Raw genomic sequence first — 20,214 nt, 5'->3', positions numbered from 1 at the left:
GTGTGTGTGTGTGTGTGTGTGTGTGTGTGTGTGTGTGTGTGTGTGTGTGTGTGTGTGTGTGTGTGTGTGTGTGTGTCTGTCCACAGAAGGAAGGTTGAGATCATGCACACACACAGTCTCTTCACTCTCTTGGGGGAGAGGCTGATGCTTCACACTAATACTGTGTCAGTGACCATCTACAACGCGCTGTACGAGGTACATTATTCTCTCTAACTTCTCTATAACTACACATACACACACACTTCTTCTTCAGGGATCTCTCGTAGTCGAGTATGTTTTCCCTCCAGGTGTCACGGCTTCGGGTTGCATTATGGGTCTGGCTGGCCATGGGTTCTGAGATGGCTGAACAGGCCAATCCGTGAACTGCAGATCTTGTGGCAGTGGGGTCAGGGATCGTTATAGCCTCGTGCTGATAATCTCCTATAACCTCATTATGTCCACCCCATTGTCCTGTTAGAAGCAGAGACTACCTTGGTACATCCCAAATGACACCCTATTCCCTATTTAGTGATTGTCTGTGTTCTTCCCATCAGATCCTGACAGAGCAGGTGTGTACCCAGGTTGTCCACAAACCCCACCCTGAACCAGACTCTACAATCAAGATACAGAACCCCAGTAAGTCTGTCTGCTGTCCCTCTGAATGTTATTGTAGTCAAGTCAAACTGTATTTAAAGTGCAGATTTAGCAAAGTCGTGTGTGTGTGTGTGTGTGTGTGTGTGTGTGTGTGTGTGTGTGTGTGTGTGTGTGTGTGTGTGTGTGTGTGTGTGTGTGTGTGTGTGTGTGTGTGTGTGTGTGTGTGTTCCAGTGATCCTTAAGGTAGTAGCGACCCTGTTGAAGAGCTCGTCCCCCAGCGTTGAGCTGATGGAGGTTCGACGTCTCTTCCTCTCAGACATGATCAAACTGTTCAGCAACAGCCGCGAAAACCGACGGTGCGGACACGCATGGACATGCACGCAAGCTCACACACACACACACACACACACACACACACACACACACACACACACACACACACACACACACACACACAGTCACTCTATAATTTACAGCTGTGTAATGACTCTTTCCCAGCAGTGACTGGTGATAGTGATACTAATGGTATCACCAATCTACACACTATTGTTGTCTAACTACTGACTATACAACACAGCATCAGATCATTTCACTAATTCACATAATAGAAGGTGATCAGAATGAATTGTTTCACTGATAGAGTGGCTGGTGATCAAGTCACATTAGAACCGAGCAACGATCAGAGGGAGTACTGCTGTTGGCCTACAGACCGACTTTAACTTAGACTACTGACTATGTAGCCCTGGTCTCTCCTGCTGTTTGCTCTAGTAGTGAGAAACGTATTGATAATAGTTGTAATAGTATATATTATTGTTCTAGGTGTCTGCTGCAGTGTTCAGTATGGCAGGACTGGATGTTCAGTCTGGGCTATATCAACCCTAAAAACCCAGAGGAACAGAAGATGATGGAGATGGTCTATAGCCTCTTCAGGATCCTGCTCTACCATGCTATCAAGTATGAGTGGGGAGGTTGGAGGGTCTGGGTGGATACACTCTCCATCGCTCACTCCAAGGTAAGACTCAGCGGCTGTCTGCGTCCCAAATAGCATATAGTGCACTACTTTTTATTAAGTTATTGATCATGTCTCTCCCTCTCTATATGGTAACCTACACGAGGCACATATGGAGAACCTGGCTGAGATGAGCTTGATTATTAGTTCTAGGTGATTAATTATAGATAATAATATTGATAATGTCTGTTCTATACTGTAGGTAACATACGAGGCCCATAAGGAGTACCTGGCTAAGATGTATGAGGACTACCAGCGTCAGGAAGAGGAGAACATTAAGAAGGGGAGGAAGGGTCTGGTCAGCACCATCTCAGGCCTGCAGGACCTCCAGGCCGGGGGCATCCAGGGGAACATGGAGATCAGAGAGATAGACTCCCAGACACAGACCCCGGAGAGCGAGGCCGACTACCCCGAGACCCCCGGCCACCCCCGGAACACACCGTCAGAGGGGAAGACAAGGGAGGAGGGGGGGCTCGGGGGGACAGGGAGGACGGGGTCAGGGGTCAGAGTGGAGGTTCATGACCTGTTGGTGGACATCAAGGCTGAAAAGGTATGGTGTCTCCATCTGTTTTAATAGTTTTTACAGGTGATGCTTGTATCCAGAGCAACTTCCAGTCAGTGCATTCAACTAAGTTTAGTTGGAAAAAAACACCACATATCACAGTTCTTGCAAGTAGACTCTTAAAATCAATCAGTCAGTCAGTCAGTTAATCAATCAATCAATCAATCAGCCAATCAATCAATCCCTCCATCTCCCAGGTGGAAGCCACAGAGGTGAAGCTGGATGACCTGGACCTGTCTCCAGAGCCGCTGGGCGTGACAGTGGGTGTGGCCGGGGGTGTTGTCTCTGAGGACAGGGGCGGGGCGTTGGTCCAGGTGGACTCCCTATTGGACAACGTTTACTGTGCTGCTGTAGAGAAGCTAAGCAGCAGCGCCGCCAGTGGAGTACTGGTCCCCAACGCAACTGTCGCCGCCGCGCCCGACAACCACAACACTGGTCCCCTCATCACCCTTGCTGATGACGACAAGGACAGTCTCCCTAGCAACAGCAGCTTCATGTTTGGCCAGGTTAGTTCATCTTTCTTTTCTTTTCTTCTGCTTGTGTTTTGTTATGTGCAAGTTAACTAAACAGAACTGAACTCAACAGGAAGAGCCCCTGGTCCTGCCAAGTCCTGGTTCTAACCCTGATCCAGACCCTGAGTCCCCTTTCCCCCCGGGCCACAGCCATGACCTGGGCCTGCTGGACCACATGACTGGCAGCTCTGAGCTGGGGACCATCGGCATGGTCGGCACGGTCACTCCTGGTGGTCCGATCAGCAGCATCCTGGAGGAAGATAGATTTAAGCTCCAGACCACCCTGGGTGACGTCACCTCCATGCCCAGGGAAGAGGCCTGCTCTAAGGGGTCAGAGTTCACAGAGACCGGGGCTGGAGCTAGGGTTGAAGGGTCTGGGTTGTCGGAGGGGGGCGAGCCCTTGGCTGGTGGGAAAGGTAGTGGGACAGATGCAGTCAGCAACACCTCAGACACTGAGAGGTCAGACGAAGGAAAGGAGGTTAAGAAGATTCAGACCACTGCTACTACACAGGTTAGTTAAATTACAAGACCTCCCTCCCTCTTGTCCTCTCTTCCTCCTCTCTCCCACTTCCCTTTGTCCCTCCTCTCTCCCTCCTGTTAGTAGTCTGATGCGAGGAAGGATGAGAGGAGGAGGAGGAGGAGAGAGCAAGAGGGAGAGGAGGAGAGAGAGGACTAAAATACTATTAATAGAGTCTCTGCTGTTATGTAATGACTCATTTTAATTTACACACTGCTTTATACACTGTGAATTATAGTTGTGTGTGTGTGTGTGTCTGTGTGTGTGTGTCTAATGTGTGTGTGTCAGTCCCTCCATAGTCGTACAGCAGCCCAGTTAGAGCGTGACCTGCGTGTGGACCTGGGCTTCAGAGGGATGCCCATGACAGAGGAGCAGCGACGCCAGTTCAGCCCAGGCCCTCGCACCACCATGTTCCGCATCCCAGAGTTCAAGTGGTCGGCCATGCACCAGCGCCTCCTCACCGACCTGCTGTTGGCCCTGGAGACAGACGTCCACATCTGGAGGAGGTGAGGGGACCGAGATGTTGAGGACATGTCCCTAATCACACCATAGTCCGTATGTAGTGCACTACTACTAAGGACATGCAGTGGAATGTTACGTTAACATTTTGATCATTTAGCAGATGCTCTTACAGTCAGTGCATTCAACTAAGTTAGGTAAGACAACCGAATATCACACTCATTGAGAGTAAAACAAGAGTTACAGTAGATCCTGCAGCCAGGGTTTCTAACTAGCCTTACTGTGGCTGATTATTCACCACGTTTCCCTGACCTGACCTAAGACCTGACCTATGCTTAACATTGTGTGACATGCTACTGCATCCTGATTAAATGAACTGTAATCCAGTTCTCTCCCTCTCTCTTTCTGCCTCCCTGCAGCCATTCAACCAAATCCGTCATGGATTTTGTCAACAGCAATGAGAACATCATCTTTGTCCACAACACCATCCACCTCCTCTCTCAGATGGTAGACAACATCATCATCGCCTGTGGAGGGATCCTTCCTCTGCTCTCTGCTGCCACCTCTCCTTCTGTAAGTCATTCAGTCAGTCTTTCTACCTCCTGTCCTCCTGTAAATCAGTCAGTCCCTTTCTACCACCTGTCCTCCTGTGAATCAGTCAGTCAGCTTCTCTGCCACCTCTCCTTCTGTAAATCAGTCAGTCAGCTTCTCTGCCACCTCTCCTTCTGTAAATCAGTCAGTCCCTTTCTACCACCTGTCCTCCTGTAAATCAGTCAGTCCCTTTCTACCACCTGTCCTCCTGTAAATCAGTCAGTCAGCTTCTCTACCACCTCTCCTTCTGTAAATCAGTCAGTCCCTTTCTACCACCTGTCCTCCTGTAAATCAGTCAGTCCCTTCCTACCACCTGTCCTCCTGTAAATCAGTCAGTCCCTTTCTACCACCTGTCCTCCTGTAAATCAGTCAGTCAGCTTCTCTGCCAACTCTCCTTCTGTAAATCAGTCAGTCAGCTTCTCTGCCACCTCTCCTTCTGTAAATCAGTCAGCCAGCTTCTCTGCCACCTCTCCTTCTGTAAGCCAGTCAGCCTCTCTGTGGTGCCACACTATCATCTAGTGGTGGCTATTAGGAACTGCATGTTTATGTCTTCATTAATGATCGTTCTCTAGGAAATAGAACTAGTTGATTGTCTTTATTGATTGTAGCCGTTTTCATTTGCTCAGCTTCATTCTGCTATATATTCAGCTAATGAGAATTTTACTTTGTCAGAGTCGTTTAAGTTGGTGATGGTTTCCTCTGTGTGTTTTGCTTCTGTGTGTTAAGGATTGTATGTGCTTTACCTGCTGACTGGATCTGTTGATTTGAATCATCTGTTGTGATGTTTTCTTCTTTTTGTTTGTGTGCATGGCCAGAGTACCCAGGTTAGTGCATATGCTGTAAGTTTTATTTTATTTCTAAACATTTATTCTCTCAGGTACAACAGAACAATATTTAGTTATTCTGTTTCTTGAGTATATATGATTTCCCCCTCCCCTGTCCCCTGTCCCCTGAACCCCTGCGTTGCGATCAGGCTGAGTTGGAGAACATCGAGGCGACCCAGGGCATGTCTTCAGAGACGGCGGTGTCCTTCCTGTCCCGTCTGATGGCCATGGTGGACGTTCTGGTGTTCGCCAGCTCACTCAACTTCTCTGAGATAGAGGCTGAGAAGAACATGTCCTCTGGAGGCCTGATGAGACAGTGTCTACGACTGGGTAAGAGTCTGTGTGTGCCTGCGTGCGCGCGTGCGTGTGTGTGAGCGTGCCCTTGTCACACACATTAACTGTCATGTTAGACGATTCACGAGATCAGCAAATGCCGTGGCAAAATCATTTCACTATCATTTCAATAATTCCAGTATTCCATTAAATTCTTTGATGTGGTCAACCTAGCTAATTAATTTTCTAAATGCACTGCTATTAGATAGTACATGTGCTTTGGTGAGTCATGATTTTCATTAATAGTGTGTGTCTGCTGTAGTGGTTGGTAGTTCAGTCAGGTAGCTTGTCTGTGTAAAGACCAGACTATTGAAGCTAGGTCTGAAGTAACTCAGAACAAATCCACACTTACACTCACCACACACACATACGCACACGCATAGGAGCTGATCGTGGACTACAGGAAAAGGCGGGCTGAACAGGCCCCCATTAACATCGACGGGGCTGTAGTGGAGCGACTTTCAAGTTCCTTGGTGTCCACATCACCAACAAACTATCATGGTCCAAACATACCAAGACAGTCGTGAAGAGGGCACGACAAAACCTTTTCCCCCTCAGGAGACTGAAAAGATTTGCCAAGGGTCCCCAGATCATCAAAAGGTTCTAAATCTATCTGCACCATCGAGAGCACTGGTTGCATCACCGCCTGGTATGGCAGCTGCTCGGCATCTGACCGTAAGGCGCTACAGAGGGTAGTGAAATGTTTTTTGTCAGAGACTCCAGTCACCCAAGTTATAGAAGTTATTTCTCTGCTACCGCACGACAAGCGGTACCGGAGCACCAAGTCTAGGACCAAAAGGCTCCTCAACAGCTTCTACCCACAAGCCATGAGACTGCTGAACAATTAATAAAATCGCCACCGGACTATTTACATTGACCCCCCCTGCCTTTTGCACACTGCTGCTACTCGCTGTTTATTATCTATGCATAGTCACTCACCTACATGTACAAATTACCTCAACTAACCTGTTTCCCCGCACACTGACTCGGTACCGGTGCCCCCTGTATACACACGTTTTCTTAACTCTTTCTTGAACTGTACTGTTGGTTAAGGGAAGTAAGCATTTAGGTCCCCACTGGGAAGTTTTATTTGATTTGAAACACACAGCTTATGTTTTACTATACCGGTGGAGACCTAACATTTATTTCCATTCAAAATCCTGTTTTCCCTAACCCTAACCTCAACCCTAACCCTGTCCTTAAACCCTAACCTCAACCCTAACCCTATCCTTAACCCCTAACCCTAACCTCAACCCTAACCCTGTCCTTAACCCCTAACCCTAACCTCAACCCTAACCCTATCCTTAACCCCTAACCCTAACCTCAACCCTAACCCTGTCCTTAACCCCTAACCTCAACCCTAACCCTGTCCTTAACCCCTAACCCTAACCCTAAACCTAACCTCAACCCTAACCCTGTCCTTAACCCCTAACCCTAACCCTAACCCTAACCTCAACCCTAACCCTGTCCTTAACCCCTAACCCTAACCTCAACCCTAACCCTGTCCTTAACCCCTAACCTCAACCCTAACCCTGTCCTTAACCCCTAACCCTAACCCTAACCTCAACCCTATCCTTAACCCCTAACCCAAACCTCAACCCTAACCCTGTCCTTAAACCCTAACCCTAACCCTAAACCTAACCTCAACCCTAACCCTGTCCTTAACCCCTAACCTCAACCCTAACCCTGTCCTTAACCCCTAACCCTAAACCTAACCTCAACCCTAACCCTGTCCTTAACCCCTAACCCTAACCCTAAACCTAAACCTAACCTCAACCCTAACCCTGTCCTTAACCCCTAACCTTAACTCCTAAACCTAACCTCAACCCTAACCCTGTCCTTAACCCCTAACCCTAAACCTAACCTCAACCCTAACCCTGTCCTTAACCCCTAACCTTAACTCCTAAACCTAACCTCAACCCTAACCCTGTCCTTAACCCCTAACCCTAACCCTAAACCTAACCTCAACCCTAACTCTGTCCATATCCCCTAACCTTAACTCCTAAACCTAACCTCAACCCTAACCCTGTCCTTAACCCCTAACCCTAACCCTAAACCTAACCTCAACCATGATTCTAACCCTAATTGCAACCCTAACCCTAACCCCTAAAATAGACTTTGTCGACGAGGGAGAATTTTCCACACACACACACACATACACACACACACACACACACACACACACACACACACACACACACACACACACACACTCTCTCTCTCTCTATCTCACTATCATCATCTGTAGTGTGAAATTTGTCTGGCTGTTTGTTTCACCATGACTCTGGCCTGGCAGCTTGGAACTAATAGTGATCAGACAAGCAGGTAACCTACTGGTTAGAGCGTTGGGCCAGTAACCGAAAGGTTGCTAGATTGAATCCCTAAGCTGACAAGGTAAAAATCTGTCGTTCTGCTCCTGAACAAGGCAGTTAACCCACTTTTCCTAGGCCGTCATTGTAAATAAGAATTTGTTCTTAACTGATTTGCCTAGTTAAATAAAGGTCATATTTTTTTATATAAAAAAAAATCATTAATGCGTTTCAAGATGCAGCTTCTGATACCCTGTCTGTCTGTCTGTCTGTCTGTCTGTCTGTCTGTCTGTCTCTCCTCCCAGTGTGTTGTGTAGCAGTGAGGAACTGTCTGGATGTTAGACAGAGACAGAGGGACAGAGGGACCAACAGTAAAAGCCAGGACAACCTGTATGGTGCAGCATCTGCCAACAAGGTAGGTCCTCACCTAACCTCATCATTTAAAAATACATATTAAGTTGGTAGTAATGGTACAGTTGATGGGTGGCCATGACACCGGACGTACAGGAACTATGAGTGGGGGGTGTGTGGAAGATCATTAAGTGTGACACGCAGTGTAATATGGATGCTACGATAGCGGCTAAGTAAACAGATTGTTACACGGCCGCTATGATGTCAGACTCCCTTAGTCTCCTCACTTTAGATATCCTACAGCAGAAAATATCTCAGTAACATTCTCATATGATGTCAGACTCCCTTAGTCTCCTCACTTTAGATCTCTTACAGCAGAAAATATCTCAGTAACATTCTCATATGATGTCAGACTCCCTTAGTCTCCTCACTTTAGATCTCCTACAGCAGAAAATATCTCAGTAACATTCTCATATGATGTCAGACTCCCTTAGTCTCCTCACTTTAGATCTCCTACAGCAGAAAATATCTCAGTAACATTCTCATATGATGTCAGACTCCCTTAGTCTCCTCACTTTAGATCTCTTACAGCAGAAAATATCTCAGTAACGTTCTCCCATCCAGGACCCTGACAGACTTCTACAGGACGTCGATATCAATCGTCTGAGAGCTGTCGTGTTTCGGGATGTGGTGAGTATGACTGTGTGTGTGTGTGTGCTGGTCCGTGTGTAACATGTTTGTGTGCGTATGATTGTGTAACATGTATATGTATCCCCACCAGGATGACAGCAAGCAGGCCCAGTTCTTGGCACTAGCGGTGGTCTACTTTATCTCTGTCCTCATGGTGTCAAAGTACAGGGACATCCTGGAACCACAGAGAGAGACCAACAGGATGATCAGCCAATCAGCATACAGCATTCGCCACGAGATCAACTCATCTACCAGCACAAGTGCTTGCTTTTGTTATTCAACTCCAATCCTCTCAGCTCTCTGATTAATTAATGTGATCCACTAATTGCACTGTGCAGAATGAAACATGGAAACAGGAATGGAAGTGGAGAGGGGAAATGGGAGAGGGGAAGGGAACGTGGGTGTATGAAAGTTGTACAGGTAGCCCTGGTCTCTGTGGTATGAACAGTTACATCCCACTGGGCACACCCTGAGAGAGAGCAAGCAATACATAGAGAGATAGATTGAGAGAGAGTGTAAAAGAAAGAGAGAAAAACAGAGAGATGCTGAGGGTTTGGGGCGTTGTGAGGCTTGTTCTATTTCCAGCCGGGAGGTTGGGATCAGAGAGGCTTCTGGGAAGGACACTTCGCCGCCATTATAAATAATATCACCAGGAAGAGAGTTTCCAGCCAACAGGTAGATGGCAGATGTCTGTCTATCTGGGAAGTTAGAAGAGGATAAACGAGGAAGTTAGATGGGGAGAGAATGGGCTTGTTTGACATCAACTGCATTGCAATCAGCAACTGCCAACTGGCTGATCTACGAATCACCTTGAATCTTAAATGACTACTCATTATTATTTGTAGATCGGTCAGTCAATCACAATTAACCCACAATGCATCACATATTTGATGCTTTGGAACACTGCCTATGTGTGTGAGCCCACCCAGTGTCCTTGTGTCCTGACTGTGTGTGTGTGTGTGTGTGCGTGTGTGTGCGTGCGTGTGTTCCAGAGACCCCCCTGGCGTACCCTGACCAAAGTAAGGAGCCCCCCACCCCTGTTGAGGAGCTCCACATAGAGAGAGGCTGTCTGCCACACACCGACTCTGGCATTGGAGAGGAACAGGTTGACCATCTAGATACTAGACTGTGTTCTCTTTTTTCGCTCTATTAGAGTGGATTGGAGTTGTATTATAATGTGTGTTTGTGCATAAACCCAGGAAGATTACAGGTACATGAGTACATAAGTAAACTACCCCCCCCCCCCCCCCCCTCCAGATGGCCAGTGTGTTAAACGGGGCAGACTTGGACACTTCAGGACCCGGGCGAGCTGACGCCATGTCCTCCCTGCTCAGCAGCCTCTCCTCTGGGGAGAAGCATAGCCAAGAGTCCCTCTTGGAGCCGCCTGGCCTGGAGGTCCTAAGGACCACCTCCTCCATCTCCTCCATCAGCCACTCAAACATCAACGTACGAAGAATCCTGAAGAGCCTAGTGGCTGGGCCTGTAGAGGGGGTGGAACCTGGACCAGAGCCCCTCCCCTACCCTGATCTTGCCGTACAGAGAGAGACCCATTCCCCCATGCTGCCCATGCAGTTCCACTCCTTTGACAGGTACGGTACACACACACACACACACACACACACACACACACACACACACACACACACACACACACACACACACACACACACACACAACTATGCAGTTCCACTCTTTGTACTGGAGGCTACTCTGTTATGCATGGCTAATACAGTAAGAGTCAAAAGTTTGGACACACCTACTCAATCAAAGGTTTTTTTTTATTTTTACTATGTTCTACATTATAAAATAATAGTGAAGACATCACGACTATGAAAAAACACATATGGGTGTGTTGGGATGAGTTGGACTGCAGAGTGAAGGTAAAGCAGCCAACAAGTGCTCAGCATATGTAGGAACTCCTTCAAGGAAAAAGCATTCCTCATGAAGCTGGTTGAGAGAATGCCAAGAGTGTACAAAACTGTCATCAAGGCAAAGGGTGGCTATTTGAAGAATATCAAATATAAAATAGATTTTGATTTGTTTAACACTTTTTTGGTTACTACATATGTGTTATTTCATAGTTTTGAATTCTTCACTATTATTAGTAAAAATAGTAAAAATAAATAGTAAAATTAAAGAAAAACCCTTGGATGAGTAGGTGTGTCCAGACTTTTGACTGGTACTATACATGTTTGACAACTTGAGCTCCACAGTAAGAAATGGTGTTAAGGGTACAGGTAGCCTAGCGGTAGAGTGGAAATTTCACTGGTTCGAATACCTGAGCCGACAAAGTGAAAAATCTGTCGATGTGCCCTTGAGCCAGGCACTTAACCCTAATTTGCTCCAGGGGCGCTGTACTACTATGGCTGACCCTGTAAAGCAACACATTTCACTGCACCTATCCGTTGTGTGTGACAATAAAACATCAATTTTTTGAATACGGAGTTGATGTGTTGATGACAAGTACATACGCTTCAAGACAGAAATATAATGTGTGTTGTTAGTCAAGCAGACTCAACACGCCACAGTTTATCCACCAGGTATGTTTAGTTGTCAGGAGCAAGATTCATGGTTATACAGTCGCAAGCTAAACATCACTCACATGTTAGACATCTGGTACAGTTCGCTAAGCCCCCATGGGGAGGAGTGTGTGTGTGTGTGTGTTTGGAAAGGTCTTGTGTGTGTTGTGTGTTTACATTCCTGCCATAGATAAGAACCCAGTAATCTGTGTTCCGTCCCCGTGGTAACCTGCTGCTGACAGGAGGTCAGGGTTCACATCCCAGAATCCTTATCTTTCTGTCTGGTGAACGTTCTGTACCAAAAAACCCCTGAACCATGTCAAGATTGGTGTTGCTGTTGGTGTGGCTGTCGGAAGGGCCTGTTTGGGGTGTGTGTCACTTGTGATGAAGGTAAAAATGGAGGACAGAAGCGATAAGTAGATGGAGGAGAGAGGAAAGGTGGAGAGGAAGGAGAGATGGAGGAGGAGATGAAGGGTCAGTTGAAGGACTGCAGAGGTCCCCTGGGCCCTGATGACTGATTAAACAGAAGCGGCGTCCCATTTTACCCCTCCCCATCCCTCCTCCCCTCCCATGCCCAAGCCTGTCTCCTCACCACTCACAGCCCTAATATGCCCTGGCAGGCTGAAATGAGTTGCCAGAGCTCTCTGTATTATTTTTGAAATGCTTTCACACACAGTGTCCAGGTCACACATACGACTCCTTCATGCTTTAATGTCATCCAGCCTCAATTTGCTGTGTCTAATTCTTCTCCACCTACCAGCAGAATGAGCTGCTAGGCTGGCTAGGCCTCAGGACGGCTGAGCTGTCAGGCCTGAGGCTGATAGGGACTGACAACATCAAAACAGAGCACAAAGAAAAGGCTCAGAGCGTTGAGAGGAGGGCTGAGTCCCCTGGCCTTTCTGGTTGATAGTCTCTCTGAGGTGGAGTTTTCAATTAGAGACTTCAATACCCAGAACTGGATGACCAGATGGGACCAGTGCATGGCTGATCTGAATGCACCTTTAAATTCCTTTCTTTCCTTTTCTGTCTCTCTCTCTCTCTAGTACAGCTGTCTGACAGTAACAGTGACACAGGGGGATGTTGTCTAGCTCTGTATTTGTGAATACATTTTTAATGAAGAACTGATTTATTCTGTTTGGTTTTAATTGAACTCATTATGTTAGGAAGTTTAATCTTTTGAATCTATTTCCATAGTATATCTATATGATTGAGGATGTGTGTGTGTGTGTGTATATAAATGTATGTATCCACAGTCATCACCTCCCGTTCATTAATATTTCTTACTAGATTAATCCTCACTTTATTCACAGCAGCCCCTATTAAACACACCCCTGTTAATAAATGATGCCTTAGATAATCTTTGCATCATTCATGAGCACTCAGATAATCAATTATTCATATAAAAGGTTCCTGCTGGATCAACATACAGTATCAGACCGTAACCATGTCACACAGGGATAGCTGCACACATCCTTATTGTAGCTTTTCCCTTTTTTATGTTCAACTCCATCTACAGTGGTGACAGATGTGGGGAGTTAGTGCTAATCTGAAGTGTGATGGAACAAGGCATGTGATTGTTCATTCAACCTGTCAGTGTTTTTATTGTTTGTGTTCCTACTCCTATAAAGGATTACAAATCAAATCAAATGTATCGGTCACACACACACATGGTTAGCAGATGTTAATGCGAGTGTAGCGAAATGCTTGTGCTTCTCGTTCCGACAATGCAGTAGTAACCAACGAGTAATCTAACCTAACAATTCCACAACTGCTACCTTATACACACAAGTGTAAAGGGATAAAGAATATGTACATAAAGATATATGAATGATGGTATCGAGTACAGTATATACATATGAGACGAGTAATTTAGGGTATGTAAACAAAGTGGCATAGTTTAAAAGTGGCTAGTGATACATGTATTACATAAAGATGCAGTAGATGATATAGAGTACAGTATATATATATACATATGAGATGAGTAATGTAGGGTATGTAAACATTATATTAAGTAGCATTGTTTAAAGTGGCTAGTGATATATTTTACATCAATTTCCATCAATTCCCATTATTAAAGTGGCTGGAGTTGAGTCAGTGTGTTGGCAGCAGCCACTCAATGTTAGTGATGGCTGTTTAACAGTCTGGTGGCCTTGAGATAGAAGCTGTTTTTCAGTCTCTCGGTCCAGGTTTGATGCACCTGTACTGACCTCGCCTTCTGGATGATAGCGGGGTGAACAGGCAGTGGCTCGGGTGGTTGTTGTCCTTGATGATCTTTATGGCCTTCCTGTGACATCGGGTGGTGTAGGTGTCCTGGAGGGCAGGTAGTTTGCCCCCGGTGATGCGTTGTGCAGACCTCACTACCCTCTGGAGAGCCTTACGGTTGTGGGCGGAGCAGTTGCCGTACCAGGCGGTGATACAGCCCGACAGGATGCTCTATTTGGGCGTTAAGCAAATTGGAGTGGGTCTAGGGTGTCAGGTAGGGTGGAGGTGATATGGTCCTTGACTAGTCTCTCAAAGCACTTCATGATGATGGAAATGAGTGCTACGGGGCGGTTGTCGTTTAGCTCAGTTACCTTAGCTTTCTTGGGAACAGGGACAATGGTGGCCCTCTTGAAGCATGTGGGAACAGCAGACTGGGATAAGGATTGATTGAATATGTCCGTAAACACACCAGCCAGCTGGTCTGCGCATGCTCTGAGGATGCGGCTGGGGATGCCGTCTGGGCCGGCAGCCTTGCGAGGGTTAACACGTTTAAATGTTTTACTCACGTCGGCTGCAGTGAAGGAGAGTCCGCAGGTTTTGGTTGCGGGCCGTGTCAGTGGCACTGTATTGTCCTCAAAGCGGGCAAAAAAGTTATTTAGTCTGCCTGGGAGCAAGACATCCTGGTCCATGACTGGGCTGGTTTTCTTTTTGTAATCCGTGATTGATTGTAGACCCTGCCACATACCTCTTGTGTCTGAGCCGTTGAATTGCGACTAGATAAATAACTCAATATGAACAAGGAATACCTTCAGAGAAAATATTAAATATATAGCTGATTTCCTCAGTGATGTGCTGCTGTCAATGAGATCGCTAGTCTAGACTAAAGCAGCAGTACACAGATGTATTGAATAAATGATGCTGTCACCATCAGTATCTCAGAAATTGTAATATGCAGCATACTTACATTGCCCTATGTGTATGTGTGTGTGTGTGTGTATGTGTGTGTGTGTGTGTGTGTTCGCGTGTGTGTTCGCGTGCATGTGTGTCATGCTGTTCATCGGTAGTGAATAACTGATTGCAGTAGATCCCAGTGGTCTGAATGTATGCTCTGTGCTCTCCAAGTGGACCATGGCAAGGTCACAAGTTTGGTCGTCTAAATACCCTGGTTCCATCCCAAATAGCACCCTATTCCCTATATAGTGCACTACTTTTGACCAGGGCTCTTGTCAAAGGTAGTGCACTATATAAGGAATAGAGTGCCATTTGGGATGCACACCCTGCTGCCAGTATTTACTGCCTTCCTCCCTCATGTGATGTATTTTAGTGCCTATAAATGCTTAAGAGGAAACCAAAAGTGTCTTCACACATAGAACTGTCTTTTTATATCCATGTATTTATATCTCTTCTTAATGATTTAATATTTCTCTTAATAACGTAATAGGAGAATTACTCACTTACTGCAGCTGCTCTCTCTCTCGCTCTGTGTGTGTGTGTGTGTGTGTGTCTCTGTATAGGAGTGTGGTGGTCCCAGTGAAGAAGCCTCCACCAGGCAGTCTGGCTGTGAACACGGTTGGACACGCATCCTCCAGCAGCCTGGCAACAGGCTCCACCCCCAACATCTTTGTTGCAGCCTCCAACACCCCCAAGAGCATGATCAACACCACTGGTAGGCCTACGCCCATGGGCCCTGGTCAAATGTAGGGAATAGGGTGCAATTTGGGACTAAGCCTTCTATTACGTCCCACTTCAACCCCAGTTCCCTAGCCCCTAACACCTAGCCACTTGTGTATACTTGGAAGGAGTGGGTAGATATGAGTAAAACTAGTGACAATTCCACCTAACCTACAGTTGCTGAATAACAGGGAGCTACCACTACCATACCAATATGATTGCTTATCTGATCCTTTCTTGTCTATGAGGTGCCTAGGGGCTAGTGAGTAAAGGGTAGGGGCTAGGAGTAAGGGCTTGGTGTAGGGGGTAGGGTATAGGTGTAGGGGTAAAGGGACCGCGGTTGATTTAAGATTCAGCCTGACATACAAGCCCTCTGAATGATGGTAAACAGGGACTCAGACCCACGAGGTTACTAATAACACTACTAATGTGTTCGGCCGGTAATGTGGTTTATTTCCAGGGAACTGTTGCTAGTTGGAGTTCGTTAGTATTTAATTTGAGTAATTACTGCAGATTTTAATAACCCAGTGGGTCTGGAATGTGTCCTTTGAAGCCAGTCCAGGAATAGAAGCAGAATTTGCATCCAAAATGGCTCCCTATGTAGTGCACTACTTTTGACCAAGGCCCATAGGGATCAAAAGTGGTGCACTATCTAAAGAATAGGGTGCCATTTGGGACGCATCCAATTTGTTTGCCGGCTGGATAACTGAGGTTTAATAATGGCGTGTAGAAACTCATACTGAGCACCAGAGGGCACTCACTCTCTACTGCTCTACATGACCATGCTTCCTATACAGTACTATGACCCACTGCTGTGTAGTGGTTCAGACCAAAATACTATAGTTTAGTAGTAGTTGTAGTGCATTGTGCGTCCCAAATGGCACCCTATTCCATACATAGTGCACTACTATAGGGAATACAGGAGTAGGCCTGGACAAAAGTAGTGCACTAAACAAGGAATAGCGTTCCATTTGACTGTCCTCTCCCCTAAGGCCCTGCTCTCTGCTGTTGAGCCAAGGGTCCCATGATGCAGCAGGCTTCTGAAAGAAGCCACTTAATACAGAGATCATTAGAGCTGCAACACCTATTAAATGTTCCTATCCCCTCAGCAGGAATGTGAGAAATGTGACAGAGTCAAAGTGTGCTTTCAGCTAAACCCAGGGTCTGTCCTTCTCCCCCTTCGCTCTCTTTCGCTCCGTCTTTTTCCATCTATCATCCTTCTCTCCCACCCCCTCTTTCTCCCCCCTCCCTCTCTTTCTCCCCCTCCCTCCTTCTCTGTCATCCCCTCCTCCCCTCCCTCCCTCTCTATCTCTCTCCCCCTCCCTCCTTCTCTCTCACCCCCTCTCCCCCTCCCTCTCTATCTCTCTCAACCTCCCTCCTTCTCTCTCAAGCCCCTATTTCTCCCACTCTCTTTTTCTCTCTCCCTCATTCCCTCAGACTCCACGATTTCTGTTCTGGAGATGTTCTTTGGCAACTTGACCCATGAACTCAAGGACATGCATGTGATACCTGGAACGATGATGGATGGAAAACATCTTAATCGTATCATATTAAACATGTAACCCAATATTGGACTGAGTGATAATAACTAATTAAATGATTAACAATAAATTCTACAGATACACCGCTTAAGAACAACCAATTATAGTGAATTGGACATTAGACATTCAAATACTTACAATGGTCCGAGGCGGATGTCATTCCTATAGGTCGTCCCTGTAACTGAAACAGACCTTGGGTAGATAATATACAGCATAGTCGTATACTGTATATTTCTATACTTGGGTATATAATGGAGTTGAATACTGTATAGTTGTATACTAGGGAATACAGAGTTGAGTTGTATAGTGTATAGTTGTTTACCTGGGTATATAATGGAGTTGTATAGTTGTATTCTTGGGTACATAATGGAGTATACTGTATATTTCTATAGTTTGGTATATAATTGAGTTGTATACTGTGGTATAGTTGTATAGTTGTATACTTGGGTGTATAATGGAGTTAGTTGTATACTGTATACACTACCGGTCAAACGTTTTAGAACACCTAATCATTCTTTATTTGTACTATTTCCAACATTGTAGAATAATAGTGAAGACATCAAAACTATGAAATAACACATATGGAATCATGTAGAAACCAAAAAAGTGATTTTAGATTCTTCAAAGTAGCCACCTTTTGCCTTGATGACAGCTTTGCACACTCTTGGTATTCTCTCAACCAGCTTCATGAGGTAGTCACCTGGAATGCCTTTCAATTAACAAGGTGTGCCTTGTTTTAATTTGTGGAATGTATTTCCTTCTTAATGTGTTTGAACACTTGTTTGGTTACTACATGATTCCATATGTGTTATTTCATAGTTTGATGTTTTCACTATTATTCTACAATGTTGGAAATAGTAAAAATAAAGAAAAACCCTTGAAAGAGTAGGTGTTCTAAAACTTTTGTCCGGTATTGTATTTCTATACTCAGGTATATAATGGAGTTAGTGTAGTTGTATACTTGGTTACATAATAGAGTTGTATACTTCTGCTCCCATACTTCTCCCAGTGTGACGTTGGTTGGTGTGTTTGTTCCCTGCAGGAGCTACAGACTCGGCCTCCTCTTCCTCCACCTCCTCCTCATCCTTCGTCAACGGGGCCACCAGTAAGAACCTGCCCGCTGTCCAGCCGGTGGCACCCATGCCTGAAGACACAGTGGAAAACATGAGGTAGGGTCAGCGTGTGACAGTACTGTGTGTGTGTAGTAGGCGGATTATGCATTTCAGTGCTACAGACATATTCACCATATATCACCTGGAGCCACTGAACAGTGCATGTCTTTCTCTATCAGCATGTAACCACTGCCTGTGGTGTTGTGTGAATGGTAATTCAGAGAAAATGTTGTGTGTGTGTGTAGCGTTAAGGTGTGTGTGGATGCTGTTGTGACCTTGACTCCTCATCCCCACCTTCTGTAAGTGTTTGTGACAGACATCTCTAGTGCTTCAGAGAGCCTGAGTACCTCTCTCTCTCTGTCTCCCAGTCCCACTGCCTCAACACATACTCACAAACAAACACACATTCACACACACACATTCTCACTCTCTCTCCCTCCTGTCCCCCTCTAAAGGAATTGCAAATCAGTTGCCATGGCAGTAACCAACATCACTTACCGTAACTGTGGAGTCAATGATGGAAGTGGCAAGTTGCAGAGCTGTATGTGTGTGTGTGTGTGTGTCTCTCATGGTTGCAGAGATGTGTGTGATCATAGCGAACTCTCATTTCAGTCCAGTCAGACGGACATGTAGCTTGTTGAATAGACAATAGACATATGGCCTCTGGTCAGAAGTAGTGCACTATAAAAGGAATAGGGTGCCATTTGGGACTCAGTCCTAGTGACTGCTGCAATCTCTGTGTATTTCAGTGCGTTGCTCTGTGAGGTGGACCAGGATCTGAGAGTCTTTAGTTGGTCCCTGCCGGGGGGCCAAACAGAGACAGAGACAGAGATGGCCCCCAGAGGTGCAGGCCAGTGTCATAGGCAAGCACTGTTTAACATCACTCACACAGGTGTCACTGTCTCACTGATGCACTCATCCCTTCACCTTCGTATTCTTCCCAGGAGGCCAAGGGGCAGAACACACTCTGCTGCTATTCCCTCCTAGGCCAATCCTCTCTCTCTCTCGCTCTTTTTTCTCTCTTGCTCTCTCTCTCTCGCTTTTTGTCTGTCTCTGTATGTTTCTATGCTGGTGGACGGGCTACAGGCTCACGGCAGTATGTCTCTGCTTTTAGATGCTTCCTGTAGGTTGCATGCCCCCTCCTTCCCAGTCTGTAGATAGATACTACTAGACACTAAGCTGTAGAGGTCTTCTCGGGTCCAAAATGTTGGACCTGACCCGAACGGACCCGAGAACAATCAGACCCGGACATGAACAGACCCAATCATTTTTTAAAGCAGGACCCGGACCCGGAACCCGAACCTGAATTGACCCGACAACCCGACCTATACCCAACCTGTACCCTAATGGGTCCATGTCTAGACCAGACCTGATTTGGACCTGAGTGACAAAAAAAACATGTTTATCAACCAAGTTGCTCTTATAGGTCTTCATATGTTGGCTAGGCCTTCTATAAGTCAATAAATTCACCTTATTAGAGTAAAATAAATATGCTATGGCCATGGTCGGGTCCATTTGTGTCCACTAGGGTTTATCAGCTGTAATTGCATAGACCCGACACCTGATGACAATAAAACTGGACCCAACCCAGAGGGAAAAGTTGACATTTTGGAGCCGCTCAGGTCCCGGGTCGGGTCTTGTTTATTCGGGTTTGGTTGGACTCGTGAAGAACTTTACTAGGCTGTGTGACACTATCTGGGCTCTAAACGGTGACACCGACACCAGTGCAACTAAAAGAAAATCCACCAAAAAATGCAGTACCTAACAATATTTAGCTGCAACACTCATCTCAACACTGCTCAAACAAGACAGGCTGCCACCTGCCGCTGCTTTCTTCCAGTTCTAGGGCCACACACACAGTTCCTCTATTCTATTTATTTTCTCAGTATGCTGTCAATTCATGCTTCCTGAACAAGAACGATGCTACGTTCCATGTAGCTTCTTAATATAAATCCACATTTTTCCTATTTTACTATTAGTTTGTGGATATTGTTCTTTGCAGGACTTGAGTTAGTTAGTCTAAGGAAGCTGGCATGTGCCTAAAATAATGCTAATCGTTAATGCTACTCGCTAACTAGCTAGCTAAATGCTATTTAGCTAAATTCACTAGCCAGGGCAAAGCAAATGTTAGCTCTAATACAGGTTGCTAGCAGTGGTGTAGATCAGCATGTTGTTTGTCTAAATGCAACATCTATTCAAATGTGATTAGAGTCCCCTGAGAAACACTGGCCAACATTTTGGTTCCTAGCCTATCATAACTCCTACGTGGCTTTTTCATTTGTTGTCATTCCAAACAACACCAACCATAGAATTAGAATAATCATTGTATTTCTATGATTCCAACAGTGCTGTGTTCCAACAGTTCACCCAAGTGTTGTGATATCTTTTCTTAATTAAGAGCACTAGTGCTACCAATGAAATAGTTTACTTTAGAGCCCT

General features: G+C 45.8%; 1 protein-coding gene across 4 annotated transcripts in view; it reads left to right on the top strand.

Moving 5' to 3' along the window:
- Nucleotides 1-20,214, top strand: part of LOC110507646 (neurobeachin) — a 340,890-nt gene that overhangs the window by 96,087 nt on the left and 224,589 nt on the right. For 2 of the 4 annotated variants that reach the window (XM_036965229.2, XM_090224707.1), the window contains exons 18-35: nucleotides 87-195; nucleotides 534-615; nucleotides 806-929; nucleotides 1,393-1,585; nucleotides 1,785-2,132; nucleotides 2,342-2,650; nucleotides 2,730-3,167; nucleotides 3,462-3,679; nucleotides 4,052-4,205; nucleotides 5,039-5,062; nucleotides 5,197-5,377; nucleotides 7,995-8,104; nucleotides 8,665-8,730; nucleotides 8,822-8,990; nucleotides 9,723-9,835; nucleotides 9,988-10,319; nucleotides 14,966-15,117; nucleotides 17,706-17,832. In XM_036965229.2, the coding sequence (XP_036821124.2) occupies nucleotides 87-195; nucleotides 534-615; nucleotides 806-929; nucleotides 1,393-1,585; nucleotides 1,785-2,132; nucleotides 2,342-2,650; nucleotides 2,730-3,167; nucleotides 3,462-3,679; nucleotides 4,052-4,205; nucleotides 5,039-5,062; nucleotides 5,197-5,377; nucleotides 7,995-8,104; nucleotides 8,665-8,730; nucleotides 8,822-8,990; nucleotides 9,723-9,835; nucleotides 9,988-10,319; nucleotides 14,966-15,117; nucleotides 17,706-17,832 (3,249 nt within the window). Of the gene's footprint in view, nucleotides 1-86; nucleotides 196-533; nucleotides 616-805; nucleotides 930-1,392; nucleotides 1,586-1,784; nucleotides 2,133-2,341; nucleotides 2,651-2,729; nucleotides 3,168-3,461; nucleotides 3,680-4,051; nucleotides 4,206-5,038; nucleotides 5,063-5,196; nucleotides 5,378-7,994; nucleotides 8,105-8,664; nucleotides 8,731-8,821; nucleotides 8,991-9,722; nucleotides 9,836-9,987; nucleotides 10,320-14,965; nucleotides 15,118-17,705; nucleotides 17,833-18,524; nucleotides 18,639-20,214 lie in introns of all 4 variants that reach the window. The other 2 variants (XM_090224708.1, XM_036965231.2) reach the window with 2 other exon arrangements.

This window comes from Oncorhynchus mykiss, chromosome 27, assembly GCF_057628025.1.
Source record: "Oncorhynchus mykiss isolate SJ-2025 chromosome 27, ASM5762802v1, whole genome shotgun sequence".
Taxonomy (NCBI): Eukaryota; Metazoa; Chordata; class Actinopteri; order Salmoniformes; family Salmonidae; genus Oncorhynchus; species Oncorhynchus mykiss.
Note: the sequence above shows the minus strand (reverse complement) of the source record. Positions and strands in the feature narration are given on the sequence as shown.